This window comes from Cervus canadensis, chromosome 30 (assembly GCF_019320065.1).
Source record: "Cervus canadensis isolate Bull #8, Minnesota chromosome 30, ASM1932006v1, whole genome shotgun sequence".
Classification (NCBI taxonomy): Eukaryota; Metazoa; Chordata; class Mammalia; order Artiodactyla; family Cervidae; genus Cervus; species Cervus canadensis.
Genome location: NC_057415.1, coordinates 35,567,640 through 35,586,892, shown reverse-complemented (window position 1 = coordinate 35,586,892; position 19,253 = coordinate 35,567,640). Strand labels below are relative to the sequence as shown.

The 19,253-nt window shown below is 50.1% G+C and overlaps 1 protein-coding gene across 5 annotated transcripts in view; it reads left to right on the top strand.

Annotated features, from left to right (window-relative positions):
* AKNA (AT-hook transcription factor) overlaps positions 1-19,253 on the top strand; it is a 57,292-nt gene that overhangs the window by 15,792 nt on the left and 22,247 nt on the right. For all 5 annotated transcript variants that reach the window (XM_043453027.1, XM_043453026.1, XM_043453025.1 and 2 more), the window contains exons 2-7: positions 484-869; positions 4,101-5,143; positions 7,066-7,140; positions 13,040-13,196; positions 13,922-14,079; positions 16,627-16,686. In XM_043453027.1, the coding sequence (XP_043308962.1) occupies positions 596-869; positions 4,101-5,143; positions 7,066-7,140; positions 13,040-13,196; positions 13,922-14,079; positions 16,627-16,686 (1,767 nt within the window). In that variant the 5' untranslated portion in view covers positions 484-595. The remainder of the gene's footprint in view (positions 1-483; positions 870-4,100; positions 5,144-7,065; positions 7,141-13,039; positions 13,197-13,921; positions 14,080-16,626; positions 16,687-19,253) is intronic.

The following is a 19,253-nucleotide window of genomic DNA, read 5'->3' as shown; positions in this document are numbered from 1 at the left end:
CAGAGGACATGCTCTCTACATGGGACGCATCTTGACCTCCTGGGCCAGCTCTGGACCCCTGGGATCCCTCCTGGGCTTCCCCATCACTCTCACTTGGATTTGTAGTTGCCGGTTGCTTGTCTGCTACCTCCAGGCCCTCAGTTCTCACGTGAGCAGGGCCTGTGCCCCAGATCCCACGTGGGGACCCTGGCACATGGTCACAGCACACAGGGAACCCTGCCGTTTGCCGAAATCTGGGCTCTTTATCCTGGATCTCAGGTCATTTTACAAAACTCTTTAGGGAAAGAAGAATTATTACCCCAGTTTTACTGATGAAGGAATCCAAGGTGGAATGATCGGGCCAAGGTCACGCAGCTTCAAAAGGCTGGAGGCCAGGACTGAACCAGGGCTTCTGATTGCAAAGTTCCTGCTGCTGATTCCTGCTCCTGAAGACAGGAGGGGGTTTAAGGACTCATGGTCTCCCTTTGATTGTGTCCCCGACAGGCCACAAGCAGGATGGCTGGTGCTGAGACGGGCAGTGGGGACTTTGGTGCCCATAGGGGCAGCTCCACCTCCTGAAGATGAAGGGGCCCAGGTGAAACGCAGGTCAGGCCCAATGGCCAGCTCTGGAACAGAGGTCCAGTGGGTCGAGCTGGGCCTGGGGAAGGGGCCCCAGCGGCGGCGCTGGGCCTGGGCTGAAAATGGAAAGGATGCTGATGGGAGGGGCACACGCAGCTCAGAAGACGAGGGGCCCTTTCCCACTGCCACCAGCCCCGAGCTCCTGGAGGACTTCCGCCGGGCCCAGCAGTGCCTGCAGCCACTGAAGTGGGGCCCAGACTCACAGCCTGCCGGGTGCCAGGATCCCGAATCTGGAGAGTCTGCAGAAGCGGGTGAGGCTGACTCCCCTACAACGCCCCAGTGGTACCCCGAACATCCCACCTTTTGGCGGGAGGGAGGCGGGAAGTGAGTGTGGAGTTTCAGAAATTTTTTAAATTAAAATCTATGAAGTCTATGCTTAAAATTTTTTTTTAGCTTTTAATTTTATACTGAAGTATAGCTGATTAAAAATGTTGTGATATCTTCAGGTGGATAGCGAAGGGACTCGGTCATTCATATACATGTATACTTTGTCCCCCAGACATCCCTCCCATCCAGCTGCCACATAACTTTGAGTAGAGTTCCCTGTGCTATATAGTAGGACGTTGTTGGTTATCCACTTATGAAGCCTATAATTTAAAAGTTTTTAAAGATTTAAATAATATAAACACTATTTCCCATTGCAGAAAAATCAGAAAATTCAAACAAAAAGAGAAAAAGATGGAAAATTACTCATCATCCAGATAGCTGCTCTTTTTCATATGTGTGAATATATATATATGTATATGAATATGGAACATTCTACAAGCTATATTGTATCTTTCTTTTTTGTAACTTAACGGACGTGAACACTTTCCCAGCTTATCAAATATTCTTCCACAAATCATTTTTAATGTCTGCTTAGGAATTCCATGGTGTGGTTATTCTGTAGTTTGTTGAGCTAATCCTCTTACTGCTGAGCAATGGGTAGTTTCTAGTTTTTTGCTATTACAAATAATGCAGAGGTATGTCATTATTCTATCTTTGCACACCTGATTTGATAATAACCTTGACAATTTTAATTGCCTGGTTCAGGGGTTATGCCCATTTTTACAATTTTTAAAAATCCCAGTTAGCAATGAGAATGGTGGCTTCCCTTGTTTTCTAAAATAACCGTTCTCTTTGCATCAAGAACAACTGAGACTAAATTCCTAGCTTGGCTCAGCAAGTCCTTTCTCCTCTCTGAAGCTTGATTTTCCCCATCTGTGAAATGGGAGTAATAATACCATTGAGCTTGATTACGTTGTGCCTACTGCGCTTGAATATGAATGAGACACCCCTGTCTTAGGATTCTGCAATCAGGTAGGCCCTCATGGATGTCAGAGAGGCCATCAGGCTGATAGCAGATTGTGCAGTGACCCCAGGTTCCTCAGGCCAGGTCTGTGTAAAGTGGGGTTTGCCCACAGCTACCCACTCAGGAGCCATTTCTGAGCTGTCCTCAGGGAACGGCAAGTGGGATCTCTTCCTGAGGTCGCGTGGTGACCCCCTGCTGTGATGTAACAGCTGCTGCCATGTCCCGTATCCTTACTGTGTCCCAGGCACAGGGCTGGGCAGGGCGCAAACCGTGCCTCCTTCTTTACTCACCACCTTCTGCCAGTAGGAGAGATTAATTAGCCTCCAGGTAAAGATCGCCACGGCGGTCAACTTCTTGTTCATGGCGCCCTGTGAGGGGTCAGAAAAGCCAGGAACGAACCCACAGCTGCCTGGTTCCAAAGTCCGACCTCTTCATCCCACCGCACGTTCCCCATCAGCAGAGATTAACTTGCCTTCATAGCTGGGACCTTGCTTCTAAGTCCAGAACTGCTCTGAGCCACTGCATGGGCAAGTTACTTAACCTCTCTCAAGGGTGCTGCAGTAAACAAGAGAGGCTTGCTAAAGGAGATTTTAAGGAGTGGAAAGATAGAGAAGTGCCCAGGCTAGAGGAAGGAGCATGGGGAGCAAAGAGTGACATAAGGATTATGGCAAAGGGGCATCTGCCAGAGCAGAGAGTCTGTGATTGGTGGTACCCAGACTGTATCTCCTGAAACTCTGGATCTGTGCCAGAGGCTGACATGGGGTCTAGGAGAGAGTAAGTGCTCAATAAACACTGACTTCATGAATGATGCATAGATGGATAGATGGATGGATGGATGGATGGAGAGATGAATGGGTGGTGGGTGGATAGGCAGATAGGTGGATAAATAGATGGATCATTGGGTGAGTGGTTGATAGGTGAGTGGGTAGTGAATATGTGAATGGATGGATGGATAGGTAGATGAGTGGGTAAATGGATGAGTGAGTGGGTGGATAGGTGGAAGGATGGATGATTGGAAGGATGGATGGTTGGATCAATGGATGAATGGATGACAAATGGATGCGTGGGAGGGTGGGTGAGTAGGATGGATGAATGAATATTTCCTGAGCACCTACTGTATAATAATTTCAACAACTATCCATTTTTGGGGAGTTTGGCATGCATTATTGTCTTTTATCCCTCCTTCTTTTATCCTTCCTTCTTTCCTTCTTTCTATTCTGTCAACCAATATTGAGCACTTCCTCTGCGAATACAATAGTAAATAAAAGCAGAGGGTATCTTTGTCCTCATGGAGTTTACAGTATAGTGGGGGAAGAAAATATTAATGAAACAATCATATAAATAAATAGAAAGCTTCCACTGTAAGAAGTATTTCAAAGTAGAGGTACTCAGTCATGTGAAAGCCTATAAAAGGGAGAGTTTGACCTAAGTTAGGAAGGTTAGAGAAGACTGCCTTGATGAGGTCAAGGTTGAGCTAATGTGTGATGGATAAATAGGAGTTAAGGCAAACAGAGGGAGAGAGGACCCTACCAGAGGGGTCAGCATGTACAGAGGCCCTGTGGCAGGAGAGGATGTGGCATGGCTAGACCAGGGAAAGACTGAGGGGGATCGTGGAAAGAGCTGGAGCAAGAGAGCTAATGGGGGAATGGAGACAGCGACCTTTGGCCCACGTTAAAGGCTCAGCTCTGTCCTGGGAACAACAGGAAGATACTGGTGAATTTTCAGATGGAGGATGAGATGATTAGGTGGCTGCTACAGTGGTCCAGGCAAGAGAGGATATCAGCTTGGGCAAAGCTGGTGGTTCTAGACTTTAGGGCAGTAGGTGAGTTTGAGAGCACCCTAGAAGGTAATCAGGACAGGAGCAGGTGACAGGTTGGATTGTGGGGTTTAGGGGTAGGGAAATAGCAAAGATACCCTGCAGGTTTCTGCCTTGTGCAGTTGGATGGGGTGATGTTTTCATTTGCTGAGACCAGAAACACTAGGGCGACAACCAGGTTTGAGGATTGAGGTTGGAGGAACTTTGAGACCAGCAGGAGAGGTATTAGGTAAGTATTTGGCCATATGGGGGAATTTACTGGGCTTCTTGCTGTCATCCCATATTAAGAAAATGAAAGCCCAGGGGTTGAGATGACCTAGTGGGACTCAATGAGTCCAGGTCTAGTGTAAACAAAGCCATGGTGTGTCTTTCCAGAGTCTGAAGAAGAGGATGAGGACAGCCCAGAAAGTTCCAACTTGCCTCTTAGTTGGCTCCCCCAGCAGAATCCTCAAATGGACATGGCCAGAGAGGAGCCCAGTGAGGCTCTGCAAGGTCCTGAGGTCCAGGAAGCTGGAGAGAGCTCCCCGAGGTTGGGGTATGAGACCTATCTCAGCTCAGGGGGCCATGGGAACACCAGCCCCACCGCTCTGGACTGGGGTCAATCCGCAGGCTGGGTGGCTTCTAGCAAACAAGCCAGTGGAGACAAACTTCCAGAACATTCTGAGGTCAACCCAACTGTTGACTTCAGTTCGCCCAGGTCCTGGAGCAGTGGGACTGTGAGCCTCAACCACCCCAGTGACAACCTGGATTCTACCTGGGAAGGAGAGACTGATGTCCCCCAGCCCGCTGCCCTGGCAGAAACTTCAGCCCAGAGCCCCAGGCACCACCTCCTCAACCCAAATGATAGAACTGAAGGAAGCGTTGCTCTGGCAACACCCACAGAATTCCAGGGATCCTCAGCACCACCCACCCAGAGCCTCCAGTGTCCTGCAGATCGATGGAGGAGACAGCCCGGGGACCAGTCCTGGAAGCAGACACGGATATCACCTAAGCCTCTCCCTTCCCGATTCACCGGCTCCATCAGCCCTCTCAATCCCTCACCTAGGCCAGCTCGGCAAGAGAGGCCACCCCCCAGACTGGGAGCCACTCTGGCTGGCCACTCATCTTCTGATGCCCCCAAGTACGGCCGGGGGCGGCTGAACTACCCACTCCCTGATTTCTCCAAGGTGGGACCCCGGGTGAAGTTCCCCAAAGATGAGAGCTACCGGCCCCCCAAGGCCCGGAGCCACAGCAGGCTGCCTGAAGGCCCTGCCAAGCCACTGATCTTCAAGTCTCCTGCCGAGATTGTGCGGGAGGTGCTGCTGAGCAGCGGAGATGTCTGCCCCGGAAAGAACCCACCTCCTACCCACCCCATAACCAGCGTGCCCCAAGAATTTCAGACACCTGAGCAAGCCACCAAGCTTGTCCATCAGCTCCAGGTAAGCCTGACTCACGTCCACCCCGAGGTGCCTGCTGGTGTAGGTTGGAGGCTGGATAGGATGGGGGGGCCGGGGGATCTGGGGGGCCCGTCCAGGAGCCCCCTGCTCGTAATGGGAGTGTTGTACCCGCAGTGATGTACCCGCAGTGACCCCATGAAGACCGCGTCCTCTAGCCTCCTCCCAGTGATGAAGCCCGTTGTTCAAAAAAAAAGCGGTGATTGCACTCATGTTATAAAGATAGGCTGTGTTTGTTTTCAAGTCCTGCAAAGAAAAATTCGAAACATACAAGAGAGAAAATAGCAATGATGAACCCCCGTAGCCCGATCACACAACCATATCTATCTTTTTCATCAATGGCCTCACCTCTTCCTCCTCTCACCTGCTACTCCTGGGGTATTTTGAAGCAAATTTCAGGCATCAGATGATTTTACCCTCAAATATTTTAGTGTGTGTGTCCAACAATAAGGAATCTCTCTTAAAGATAATCGTCGGCCTACCTAAAACTTAAGGCCCATTCCTTAATAATAACCAATGTCCAGTCGGTATTCAGATCTCCCCCTTTGTCTCATGAATGGCTTGTTTATTTCAATTTGTTTGAATCAGGATCCAAACACGGCTCAGATAGGTATTGGTTGTTGTGCCCTCAAGTCTCTCACCATCACTTTCTGCCTTTTTTACTTTTTTTTTTTTTGATGTGGACCATTTTGAAAGTCTTTATTGGGTTTTTTTTGGCTGAGAGGTATGTGGGATCTTAACTTCCTAGCTAGCGATCAAACCCAAATCCCCTGCATTTGAAGACAAAAAGTCATAACCACTGGGCTGCCAGGGAAGTCCCTTCTTTGCATTTTCTGCCAAATCTCTTTTTTCTGTGTAATTTATCTGTTAAAGGAACCAGTTCTGTCCTGTAGAGTCTCCCACATTCTGGGGTTTTATGATACACCCTCTGATCTCTTTTCATGTGTCTCCTTGACCCTCTTTGTCCTGTGTTTTGCCCAGTTAGAACTAGAGGTGTTTCCAGGTTGTAGTCATTTGCTTATTCCCCCCGATCATAGTTCCATGTGGGTAGGGATTTTTGGCAAGAGCCCATCATAGATGGTGCCTTCAGGGGCGTTAACTGCCTGCTGGTCTCATTCATGATGCCGATGACTACTGATGGTCGTTACCTTGATCCAGGCTTTCACTGAGGGTGACAGAGTGGTAGTATCCTGCATTTTTTTTTTTTTTGCTGGAAATCTTCTATAAAATAAAACTTTCCTTCATCAACTATTTGGTTACCAAGGTCTCATTCACATGGAAAAGACAAGAGAAATGCTGGATTCTGTCCTTCTACTGACTAGTTTTCAGAACAATGCATCAGTTCCCTGGCCACCTTCAAAGGCAACCAGTGACACTTGTTTTTTGCTTTTCCTCTGTAATGACTTGTTTTAAGAAGCACTTCAGTTTTGTTTATGGCGAGTAGTAACTCTGAGTAAATGCAACTGTGATTTTCAAGTCTTCTATTTTCCTACCAATGGACGCTTAGATGGTTCATTCACTCAGCCATTCAAAAATACTTACTAAGCACATATTACTTAACTCCTGGGAGTAGAGCCATGGGAAGACACATGCAGGCAGGGAGTTCAGATAGATAGCCAAGCAGCTGAGATTCTCTGTGACCGGGATTATGCATCGCAGTGAGCTGGCCCTGAGGCCATCACCGCTGTCAGGGCTATAGACAGGTTGGTGGGTGAGTGGTCCTGCGGCCTTCGACCGTCCAGAATTTGGCCGTGGGGTCTGTATTGCAGGGGGCTGCTGAACTGCCACTACTGAGCCCTTTCCCTCCGAGGCACCCAGAGGCCCCCTTTGGGGAGTGGGTTCCCGGGGTGGGGGGAGTCTCACAGTCAGAGGCCTGGTGTGTGACCTCGTTGCCCCGCTTCCCGCAGGAGGACTACCACAAGCTCCTCACCAAGTACGCCGAGGCCGAGAACACCATCGACCAGCTGCGCCTCGGGGCCAAGGTACTGGGCCGGGTAGGGTGGAGGGCTGGGCCCGGCCCCCCGAGATGACGCTTTTCCATAGCCACGGCCTCCTGCCTCCAGACACCCTGAGGCTAGAGGACGCGGTCCTGCCTTGTTCTACCGTGGGGTCACTCTGTGACTCTGGGGCGGCAACCTGCCCTATCCAGGCTATTGATGAGCTCTGAGTCCTCGAATCCTAGAATCTGGGGTGCCCAGGAATTTTACCAGAGGCTTTCCTTCTAGATTAGCTCTGGAGTAAGACCACCTGGCTGCAACTCCTGTCTCCATTACTGACTAGCTCTGTGACCTTAAGGAAGTTACTTGGACTGTCTGAGCTCCAAGGGAGTAGTGCAGAATTTCTGCTCAACCTCTGGGGCTGATACTCCCCTTGGCCTTTCTCCTCCCCTGTCTTCTCACCCACGGCCTCTCCCCCCATTCTGAATGTCTAGCGTGGGACAGGGGAGTGTGGAGGGGGAAATCTGCCCCCCCACCCCGATCCTGCCCAGTCCTCACCCCGTCTAGGGGAGGCTGTGAATGCTGCACTTGGGACCTTCCCCTTTTCTGGGGTGAGGCAGGAAGTGGGACTTGTCACAGTCCCTCCTGGCTTCCTGCTTCCGCCTACGGGCCTCTTGCCTCATCAGGCAGCAGTGGAGGAGGGGTGGGAGCTGGGGTGCAGAGATGCAGACCCTCCCTCTCACTTGCCTGCTCTCTCAGGGCCCCCACCCAGGCTGCCCCCATCCTGCTCCGAGACCCCTCTCCCTGCCTGGGAGCTGCTTTCCACCATCTGACAGCTCCTCTTCCATGACGTGTTGCCAAGGCCGCCACGTTGAGAAAGCAGAGGGGCCCTGTTCTAGGAGCAAGACTTCCCCTGCGTCCCCACATCCTCCTGACACAGGCAGATCCTTTCTATCCTGGCCTCTTTAGGCACACCTGTAAAAGGGGGTTAAACATGCTTCCTCCTCGGAAGGAAAGCTGTGACCGAACTAGACAGCGTATTCAAAAGCAGAGACATCATTTTGCCCACAAAGGCTCATATAGTCAAAGCTATGGTTTTTCCAGTGGTCATGTGTGGATGTGAGAGTTGGACTATAAAGAAAGCTGAGCGCTGAAGAATTGATGCTTTTGAACTGTGGTGTTGGAGGAAACTCTTGAGAGTCCCTTGGACTGCACGGAGATCAAACTGGTCAATCCTAAAGGAAATCAATCCTGAATATTCATTGGAAGGACTGATGATGAAGCTGAAGTTCCAATATTTTGGCCACCTGAGGCAAAGAGCTGACTCATTGGAAAAGACCCTGATGCTGAGAAAGATTGAAGGCAAAAGGAGAAGGGGGTGACAGAGGATGAGATGGTTAGATAGCATCACTGATTCAATGGACATGAATTTGAGCAAACTCCGGAAGATAGAGGACAGGGGGAGCCTAGCGTGCTGCAGTCCATGGGGTTGCAAAGGGTTGGACACAATTTAGGGACTGAACAACGACAGGCCTCCTGGGAGCCACTGGGCTGCCCCCTCCCACCCCCCATGTCTTAAGGCTTCTTTCAGCTCTCTGAGTCAGATTCAGGGGCAGAAGAGGGAGCTGGAGGACCGTTGAGGGGGCTTGATGAGACATCCCTTCTGGGGAAACCACATTGTCATAGGCTCCTAGAAGGTCCAAGGGGAAAGGATCTGGTCATCAGGTCCCCTGTCTCATAGATTGGAGAATCAGGACCCCAAAAAGGGCAGAGGTTGCCAAAGGTCAAGGTCAAGAACAGAGGCTGGGAATATCTTCTCCCTCTCTCCTTTCCTACCTTCCTCCTTTACTCTTTAAAGGGAATGAGTCTGGGTGTTGGAAGTACTTATCTAAGAATTAGAGAATATTAATAGTATTAAAATGAAGGTGTTCATTGGGTGTCCATGTGTGCCAGGCACAGAGTAGGCATGAGCAGGGGGACTCAATGGGATCACAGCCATGTGCATCTCCTGGACATTTCCCCCGACCCAGCGGGGACTCACCATGTGGGCATGCCAGCCTGGCTGGTATCCCAGACCCCAGTGTGTGAAGAGGGAAGGTAGAAGAGGCCAGGAATGGTGCAGCATTAGCTCACCTGCTTTTGCTTTCTAGAAAAAGTGATTCTTTGGCCTGAGAATTCTCCTCAAGAGAAAGGTGAGCACAGGTCAGCTTGACTCTTCTGGAAGCAGAACAATCCTCTCCCAGCCCTGGGGAGCAGTACAGGCGGGACTCACATCCCAGCGTGCTGAGAAGGACGTGGAGCCTGAGTGGGGAGGGGCCTCACGGGGTCTGCAGAGCTTGGGGAGCTGAGTTTCCAGCCAGGCCTCTCACTGTGTCCAGAGCTCTGTCCAGGCTCGGGAAACCCCAGGATGGCTTCCTGCTCAGAGCCCTCACCAGGGAGGCCAGCTCACAGAGGCAAAAGTGTTACTGCCCCCGCAGGCTGAGCTGCGGCTGAGCTGCTGAGAGTCCCTTGGACTGCAAGGAGATCCAACCAGTCCATCCTAAAGAAAATCAGTCCTGAATATTCATTGGAAGAACTGATGCTGAAGATGAAACTCTAATACTTTGGCCACCTGATGCGACGAACTGACTCATTTGAAAAGACCCTGATGCTGGGAAAGACTGAAGGCAGGAGGAGAAGGGGACGACAGAGGACGAGATGGTTGGATGGCGTCACCAACTCAATGGACATGAGTTTGAGTAAACCCCGGGAGTTGGTGATGGACAGGGAGGCCTGATGTGCTGCGGTCCATGGGGTCGCAAGGAGTCGGACATGACTGAGTGACTGAACTGAACTGAACTGAGGTTGAGCTGGCTAGAGTGACCGTCCCAGCAGCCAGCTGAGCCACTCACTCTGCTCACAGCCCCCAGGGGGAGGTGTGGACCCCAGGCCAGGGATGTGACCCTGGAGATGCAGGCCAGGCACCGCAATAGAGGAGCAGCGACAGGTGGGGACCGGGGGAAGGAGACTGGCATTTGCTGAGCAGTAAAAAGCTGCCAGGCCTCAGGCCAAGCACACTGCCAGGGTCACCTCGTTTGATCCTCTTCACAAGAGGAAACTGAGGCTCAGCCAGATGGAGCGGTTTGCACAACCTTTCCACAGCTGGTTAGAGATTAAAAGTGGGGGATTAAACTCTGCCTGATTCCAGAGTGGGCACTGTTTTTTGCCGTGCCCGGGTGAGCGCAGTTCAGGCCCTGGCAAGATGTGGCAGAGGCACAGAGACAAGGCAGAATGAGGATGTTACAGTGTAACAATAGTAATAAGTGATGCTTACTGACCACCGTCCTAAGTCATCTACCGCTGGAGAAACTGAGGCACAGAGGTTAAGGGATACACCCAAGATCACTCGACAAGCAGGTGCCAAAGCTGCGGTTTGAGCCCAATGGTCTGGCTGCAAAGCCCGCTCCTAGTTGACTGTCTTTTTAGGCTTAGGAGTTTATTTATGTATTTATTTTTTAGGTTTAACAGAGCCAAAGTAGATGATCCTGATTTCTGCCGCTGCGGAGGCTGACCAGGGGGTCCCAGGACCTGGCCTGGGGGCACCGCTGGATCTGGTCCGGGGTGGGGGCAGGGAGCTAGGGCTGGTCAGGAGTCACTGCCCGGGGACCAGCTTCGGGTCAGAATTTATAGGGGTGCCCTGAATTCGCTGCCCTGTGGCCACCTCCCTCCAGCTGCTGTCCCCCATCTCAGCTGTAGGAGGGTCTGGAGGGGTTGAGACCAGATACCCCAGAGAGAATCAGGGGGCGTGATACAAAACCATCTCTCCTGAAGTGTGTGTTCTGCAAGCCCCCTGATGGAGGTGGGGGTGGGGCTGCAAGGATGGGGCTGGGGGAGGGGGAGGGGGAGGAGAGGACTGGGGAGAGGGGCTGGGGAGGTTTGTGTGTTCTGAGCGGCTGAGGAAACATTTCCTATTCTCTCCACTCCCCGCCCCTTTCATAAACCCCATTAGCATTTTAAAGACTGTGAGAAACCCAGCTGTGCTGAGAATAGTCCGGTTATTTAACCCACTGCTTCCCACCCTTGCTGATCACCCTTCACGCTTAACACCCTCCAGGGAGCCATTCCAGCCTCAGGGAGCACCATGGGATGCCCTGGTTTAAACTGCGGGCCCTGGGTTAGGTCCTGCCCCTGTCAGGAGACAGGTTGGGAGGGGCAGGCCTGAGCAGCTCAGCGATTGCCCACACTCACCCCCAGCTCCCGCTTCCCCGGGTCCCCACACAGGCCGTTGGTCCCTCTGCGGAAACAGGTGCTGAGAACTGCTTGTTCCTGTTGCTCCCCCAGGCTGGGCCTTTGTGGGGCGGGGGCCAGGCCTGAGCCTAGGGGATGGGCACGGTAGGGCAAGGGGGAGCATGCAGGAGGGCCAGGCCTTCCCCAGATTTGGGTCACCTTGGGAGGAGTGGGGTGCTGGAGGGCAAGTCCCCCCAGGCGGGCCTGAGCAGATGGCCAAGGGGATTATTAAAATCCAGCTTTGTTCTCAGAGGGGCTGGGCCTGGAAGAGGGGGAGGCAGCAGGGGCCAAGCCACGGCTGGGCCATTGTCCCTCACTTTGGAGGAGATTTCTCTGCCACGGCCAGGACGTGAAGAGCAGCTTAAACAACGAGAGGCTGCCTGTCTATAGGCCTAGGAGCCCTGAACTGTCCACTCCTGACCTTAGGGGAGCAGAGGGCAGTAAGATAAGCTGCCTGATGTCGAGGACCAGGGGGCACTGAGGCATCACAGGAGAGTACCTTTCTTAGGGACCTGCCTCCATGAGGACCACGTAAATAACAGTGGAGGTGATGATGGTGATAGTGATGGTGATGGTGGTCATGGTAACAGTTATACCACCAATGATGACAAATATGAGGGTGATGGCTACTGTCCATTGAGCACTCACTTTGGGCACAGACAGTCAGCCCTTCTAGGACTCAAAGCCAGTAGCAGAGCCTCGACGTGAACCCAGGCACTATAGAGCTCATACAACAAAGCCAGGGATCAGCGGACTTCCTGTTTAGAGGGCCAGATAGTGATTATTTTCATCTCTGTGGGCCATACATTCTCTGTGGTAACGATTCATTTCTGCCATTATAGCATGAAAGCAACCACAGACAATACATAAGCGAGCGAGTGTGGCTGTGTTCACTAAAACCATGTTCGTTAAAACAAACCATAGTTTGCCAGCCCCTGCTTTAAACCACTATTTGGCACTCAGGTCTTTAACCTCAGACGGTCTTCCTTGGCCATCTGCCTGACTACCTCTCTCCCACATGCTGGACGATTACCGTAGGAAATCCACCCTCAAATGATGGAGATCTGCTACAACTGAGAAACAACTCCTTCACTTGTTGGTTTATGCATTCATTGAAACAGCTATTAATTGCCTTTATTATCAATGCAATGGTAATTCTTAGAAATGATTTTATTAATAAAAATAATAATGATTATATTATTGTAAAATGATTATACTTGCTCTCTGTTAAATGCTATATTGATTGCAATATGATTAGATTAGATTATAAATCATAACAAAAATTAATAAGGTTATTAATATGGAAAGCCATAGACTTTGGGGTCAGAGCAGGGTTATAATCCCAGCCCAGGGATTTTTCAGTTGGAGGTGTTGAATAAGTAACTCAGCCTCTCTGAGTCTCAGTTCCCTCTTTTGTAAAATAGGCCTGTGGTTCCCCCACCTCTCAGGACTGCCACAGAGAGAGAAGGAAAGGGTGTACAAGCCCTTGGCCTGTGTTTGGCCCCCACCCATAGGTTCCACTGAAAGGCAGTATTTATTGTCCATTTTTATTTATTTATGTTTATTGATTTACATTTATTATCCACCTTTGCTGAGCACCTGAGTGGCGGCAGGAATGAAGGTGAGGCCTCCTGGGTGGGTTTGCCCCGCCCCTGACTGGGCCTCCCCTCGCCGACAGGTGAACCTCTACTCGGACCCGCCCCGGCCCAGCCACAGCATCCACGTGGGGACGATGCCCCAGGGGACCAAGGTCTTGTCCTTCACCATCCCACAGCCCCACTCTGTGAAGTGGTATGTGGGCCCCGCCGAGGGCCCGCAGGCCTCTGAGGCTCCAGGTGAGTCTGGGAGACGAGATGCGTCTGGAGGCTCCTCTGTCGTGGCTGCTCTGGGGACGCGTGGTCCACCCCAGGGTGGCATTAGCTTCTGGCTGGGGAGGGAGGGAGGTGAGGCCCCGCTCTGGGCCCTGTGACTTGAAGAGGTCGGACGGAGATGTGGAAAAGTCTGCTTTGAACCAGAGCAGCGTGGGTGAAGCCCTCGCTCTCTCTACTTAGCAGCTGGATGGTCCTGGACAATTTGTATGACAAAGCATATCATCACAGCAGAGCCCATATCGGGCTAGACCCTGCACCAAGCCTTGCCAGGCACCGTCTCAGTTAATCACATCAGCCTGGTGAGGCCCCCGCTGGTGGTACCGCACTGGCAGTTAAGGCGACCAAGGCTTGGAGAGGTGACGACATGTAGAAGGTCACACCCCTCCAGAGGAGGGTTGGGATTTGAATCTCCATCTTTCTGAGTTGAAGCCCACACTATTGACTGGGAGCCCAGAGGTCTGGCTTGGCCCTAGCTGTGTGATCCAGGGCAAATTTGCACCTTGTCCTTGCCTATAAATGGGGACAACATTGCCCAGGTCACTTCCTGGGGTGGCAGAAAGATGGGGAGATTGTGAGAAGGCTGAGCTGTTGCTGGAGGATGGAGGTGGTGGTTTTGAAGTTGACCACCAGTCTCTCAGCCCCAGGAAGGACTGTTCTTGGCCCCAACGTGTAGTGACTGTGTATTCCAGGGTCGCCATCAGCTGGAGGAGACCTGAGCCCTTCCTCACCCCCCAGTATGCCCACCCTAGGGTGGCTTCAGGAGGACGCAGGGGGCATTGCCCAGGACCAGCCCTCAGCGGAGCGGGCCCGGGAGCTGGCTTCTCAGGCCAGCCGGTTCCTGACCAGGGTGAGTGGAACCCCAGCTTTGCCCATGGGAGACAAACTTCACTCGGAGAAAGCAGAGCCTCCACCCGCTCGGGTGAGGGGCTGTCTGTGTGCCAGGCTCACTCATCACGCCCCTGCAAGAGTTAAGTTGGGACTTTCCTGCTGGTTTTAGAGGCCGTGAAGCTCTGGCCTCCTTGTTACCCAGTGCTAGGTTTAACTCCCTTTTTGGCACTGTGTCTCATCAAACTCTCTCTAACTGTGCTTGAAAGTATCTCCTGGTTCACTCCTGGAGGAGACTTTCAGCCTTTTCAGGATTCTGGAAGGGTTATGGAACCTTTACTCTCCCTTTTCCTCTTTGGATCACCCGACTTCTCTAGTTCCTTTCATTATGGAATCAGTTCTCAGTTACTTCTCAAAAGGCCTTTTCATTTTCATCGAAATAACTATGAATTTGTTATTGTTTATAACTATATGCTTGGCCTATTTCCAAAAGTACTTTAAAGCGGCTTAGAAAATACACGCATTATAACCACATTCTGAAAACAGAAGTGAGAAAACTGGGGTAAAGGGGAAGTACGTGTAGGAAAAAAAATAAAATGAACTTAGGGAGACATGAATAAACAAAGACCCTGAACACTTTATCAGATTCACGTTTGGCTTTGAACTTCCTAGCAGTCAATGCAAAAGGGGAAATGCAACAGTTATATCACCATGTCCATAAAACAAATTCTTTCAAAGAAACACTACCATTCTCTTTTCTTTCTTTCTTTCTTGGTAACAACTTTACTGAAATATAATTCACATAACATGCAGTTCAGTCATTTAAAGTTAATGCTTCATGACTTTTAGCATTTCATAGTTGTGCTGCCATCAACACGATCGATTTTAGAACATCTTCATCACCCACTAAGAAACTCCATATCCATTAAGCAGTCACTTCCTGTTCCCCTTCCCCCCAGCCCCAGTCAGCTGCTCATCTACTTTCTATCTCTTTGAATGAGTGCTAAGTCGCTTCAGTCGTGTCTGACTCTTTTCTGGCTTGCCAGGCTCTTCCCTCCATGGGATTCTCCAGGCAAGAACCCTGGAGTGGGTTGCCATGCCCTTCTCCAGGGGATCGTCTCCTCTCAGGGATCGAACCTTTGTCTCCAGCATCTCCTGAATTGGCAGACAGTTTCTTTACCAGGAGCACCATCTGGGCTTCCCTTCTGTCTCTTTGAGTTTGCCTGTTTTGGACATTTCATATAAAGGATTCGTGTACTATTTGTCCTTTTGTGTCTGGCTTCTTTCACTTAGCACCATCTTTTCAAGGCTCACCCATGTTGTAGCAACATGAACTTTATTCCTCTTTATCACCGCCATTCTGGGTCCTGTAACTGGAGAGACATTTCTCCTTGTCCTGTGTGCTGTAAAGCATCTCAATACTTTTTTTACACTCGATTACATGTCAAAATAATATTTTAGGTTTATAAAATATCTCATTAAAATTAATTCACCTATGTCTTTTCACATCTTTAGTATGGTTACTGGAACATTTTAAATTACGTATATAGCTTGCATTATGTTTCAGTTTTATATGTTATATAAGTTATATAATATAATGTAATTATATTAGGAAAAGTTGTATATTTTGGCACTGATCTAGAGCTTTCCTAGAAATCCTAGAAATCTACAAATTGTCTTTGCCTTTTTTCCCCTAATTAAAATTTTTTTTGTAACTGTAATAGATACTCATGGTAAAGACCATCACACAGGGCAAAGAATACATTCAGTGAAATTTTCTTTCCCACTCTTGCCCTTCTGCTTTGTACCAAAGGTTTAATGAACACACATGTGTTTATAGAAATGGTCACATAAGTATATACACTATATTGTACCTGGGTTTTTTTTAATATCCCAAATTTGTGTATTTGTGAGTAGGCAATGAATTCACTTTGTTCAAAGTTCAGAGAATACATATAGTAGCAAACCTTCCTCCTCTCCCTGTCCCCCCACACCATCCAGTTCTCCTCCCCAGAAGCAGTTAATATTTTAGTTTCTTTCACTCTTCTAGAGATAGGTTATAATATATAAGCAATTGTATTTGCATTTTTCCTTTTTTCTTCTCTCTATATTTTATAACAGATGGTAGCATACCACACATACTGCCCTGTACCTTGATTTGATGCTGAAAAGTGGATCATGGAGGCATTTATATGTAAGAACACACACACAAGCCTTCCTCCTCTGGATGGCTGCATACTATTCCATGGGTAGTCATCCGGATTGTTTCCTGTCGCCCCATCCCCACCAGGATGCAGCTAATATCCTGCCTCATAGGTTTCATGCACATGAGTGAAATAAAATCAAATCCTGGAAGCTCTGCTTAGATTTTTCCCAAGGCTGTCATGGCCAGAGCCAGCGCTGGAGCCTGTTTCTGGCATCTGCTTCTCTGTGCTTGTCAAAAAACCCACGTCCCGAGGCGGGACTCAGCTCCCTATGCCAAAGTGTGACTGTGGCTAAGTGTGGGAGTCGGCAGAACTCACCTGAGCCTGGATTCACGGAGCGTGTTTCTTTCCCCTCCAATGCCCAGGTGGAGTCCTTTATAGAGCTGATACACGCAGGACGGCTGACACCCCGGGACCAACTCAAGGTACTGTCCACTTCAGAAGATGCCCGCGGAGCTGCTAGGCGACTGCTCTGTGTCTCCAACGACTGCACAGTCTCCAAAGCCTCATTTGCTGCAAGACAGACCAGGGAATCCCAGACACAGTGTCTCCCTTTTGAACAGACAGCCCCCGCTTAGCTTTCCATGATAATGATCGCTAGAGCACAATAGTCGCCACTTACTATGCAGCGGTGGTGCTGTGCCAGGCTCTGTGGCAAGCCCTTGATGTACATTAATTCATTTTATTGTCATAAAAACCTGGCGAGGCAGTTACAGTCATCACCCCACATAACTGGGATGAACCGAAACCCAGAGAGGTGACTTGAACACCACACAGCCAGTAGGCGGTACCGCCCAGACGGAGATCTGTCTGATTCCCAAGTCTAGGGTCGTAACCACTGCCCTGCCCAGCTTCCCACCGAGTATTCTGCCTGTCAGCAACCAGGAAAAGGCCTTTTCCTTTTAAATCTTCTTTACTATAAAAGTGATTGCTAAAGCTTGAAAACTGGGGGTGGGGAGGCGAAGAAACCCCCTAATCTAACCATTATTGGCTTATTTCCTTCTGGACTCCAGTATTTCTAGGTAACTATGGTCACACATAAAATTTAGATTTCTGCTGCATCAGAAAGGGTCCCAGGAAGGTGCAGATGGAGCTCTCAAAGTTGCAGGTGTAGGGATCAGCGAAGGGGCTGTTAGCAGGGGTGAGGGGTGTGGGCAGCAGCCTCAGGGGGTCCGACAATGGACAGGGAAGCCCGGGGACTCACACCTGCCTGAAGCTGTTCTCTCCCAGGTCTCTCCCCTCCCAATAGATGCCTCCCCTAGAAAGACCCCAGGGGAAGCCAGCAGGTCGGGAGCCCAGCTGATGCTCAGGGCATAGAGCAGGGTGAGGAGAGGAGCCGAGGGAGGACTGGGAGGGGCAAATGCAACATACCTGGTTTGATCGTTTTTGCTCTTATTATATTAGTAGTTACTGTGTTGTTATATGGACTTCCCAGGGGACACTAGTGGTAAAGAACCCACCTGCCCACGCAGGAGACGTAAGAGACATGGGTCCATCCCTGGGTGGAGAAGATCCCCTAGAGGAGGGCATAGCAACCCACTCCAGTATTCTTGCCTGGGCAGTCCCACGGGCAGAGGAGACCGGCAGGTTACAGTCCATAGGGTTGCAAAGAGTTGGATACGGCTGAAGTGACTCAACAGGCATGCATGTTGTTATATAGATGCTGCACACATGCTCCAATTACAAGATATGTCACATGGATTGTATTATCTCATTGAGTTGATAGTCAAGGACCTTGAAAACCAAAATTATTCTCCCCCCCCCCCTTCTAATTCCTCCATATCCAGGGAAGTTGAGAGCAGTTGGAAGATCAAGCTATGCTGGGGATGAGGCTCTAGGCTGTCCCTGGCCAACCTCTGTTGTCAGCATAGAATGAGTGCGATGAGGATGGTAAGAAGTCAGGGATAATGATCCTACCTCCCATAGTTCTAGCAAAGAGTTAACTACTATCACGTTTACTGTGGGAGCCTCGTGTAATGGTGGGACTATGAGTTCTGGAGCTTGAGGGTCTGGGTTCAAATCCTAACTCTACACCTTGCTCACTCACTGTGTGACCTTCACCAACTTAAGTAACCTCTCTGTGCCTCAGTTTCTTCCCATTTAGATGAAGGTGATAAACTACCCCTCTCGTTAGGGTTATGTTGAAGATTAAATGAATAATGCAGCATCCCTTAGACAAAGCCTCTGCTGCTAAGTCACTTCCATTGTGTCCGACTCTGTGTGACCCCACAGACGTCAGTCCACCAGGCTCCCCCGTCTCTGGGATTCTCCAGGCAAGAACACTGAAGTGGGTTGCCATTTCCTTCTCCAATAAGTGAAAGTGAAAAGTGTAAGTGAAGTCACTTAGTCTTGTCCAACTCTTAGCTACCCCACGGACTGCAGCCTACCAGGCTCTTCCATCCACGGGATTTTCCAGGCAAGAGTACTGGAGTGGGGTGCCATTGCCTTCTCCGAGACAAAGCCTCAGTGCTCCGTAAATGTTAGTTATCATTATCAATAGTATGATGGTGATGATAATACATCTGTTGGGTGTATTATCCAACAGGATGTATTGGATTCAGGTGAAACCAATAAAGATTCAGGAGAAGAGTGACTAATATTCCAAAACGCACAGTTTTGAGAATCAAGTATGAGGAACTAAGGCCTCTCAAGAAGTAGGTCTTTATGGCGATACAGCGATAGTATATTTGACACTGTAACCATCATGGAACATCAGGGTTCTTATGGGTCTACCCAGGGAAGACTGGCACCCTCTGGGGCTCACGCCAAGGCTCTAAGCCATGCCTCTGTCCTACCAGTCTAAGGGCAGGGAGATCAACCAGGGCAAACAGGTTCCAGAGGGTACCAACCCCAGCCTTCCAGACACTCGGGAGCCCAGAGGTCTCTGCAGTCCAGGATGAGTCCCATAGCCATCCCACTCACCCACGAGCAGCTCATCCACTGTGTCTGCAAGGACGGAGCCCACAGGGCCTGGGCACTCAAGTCTTACTGG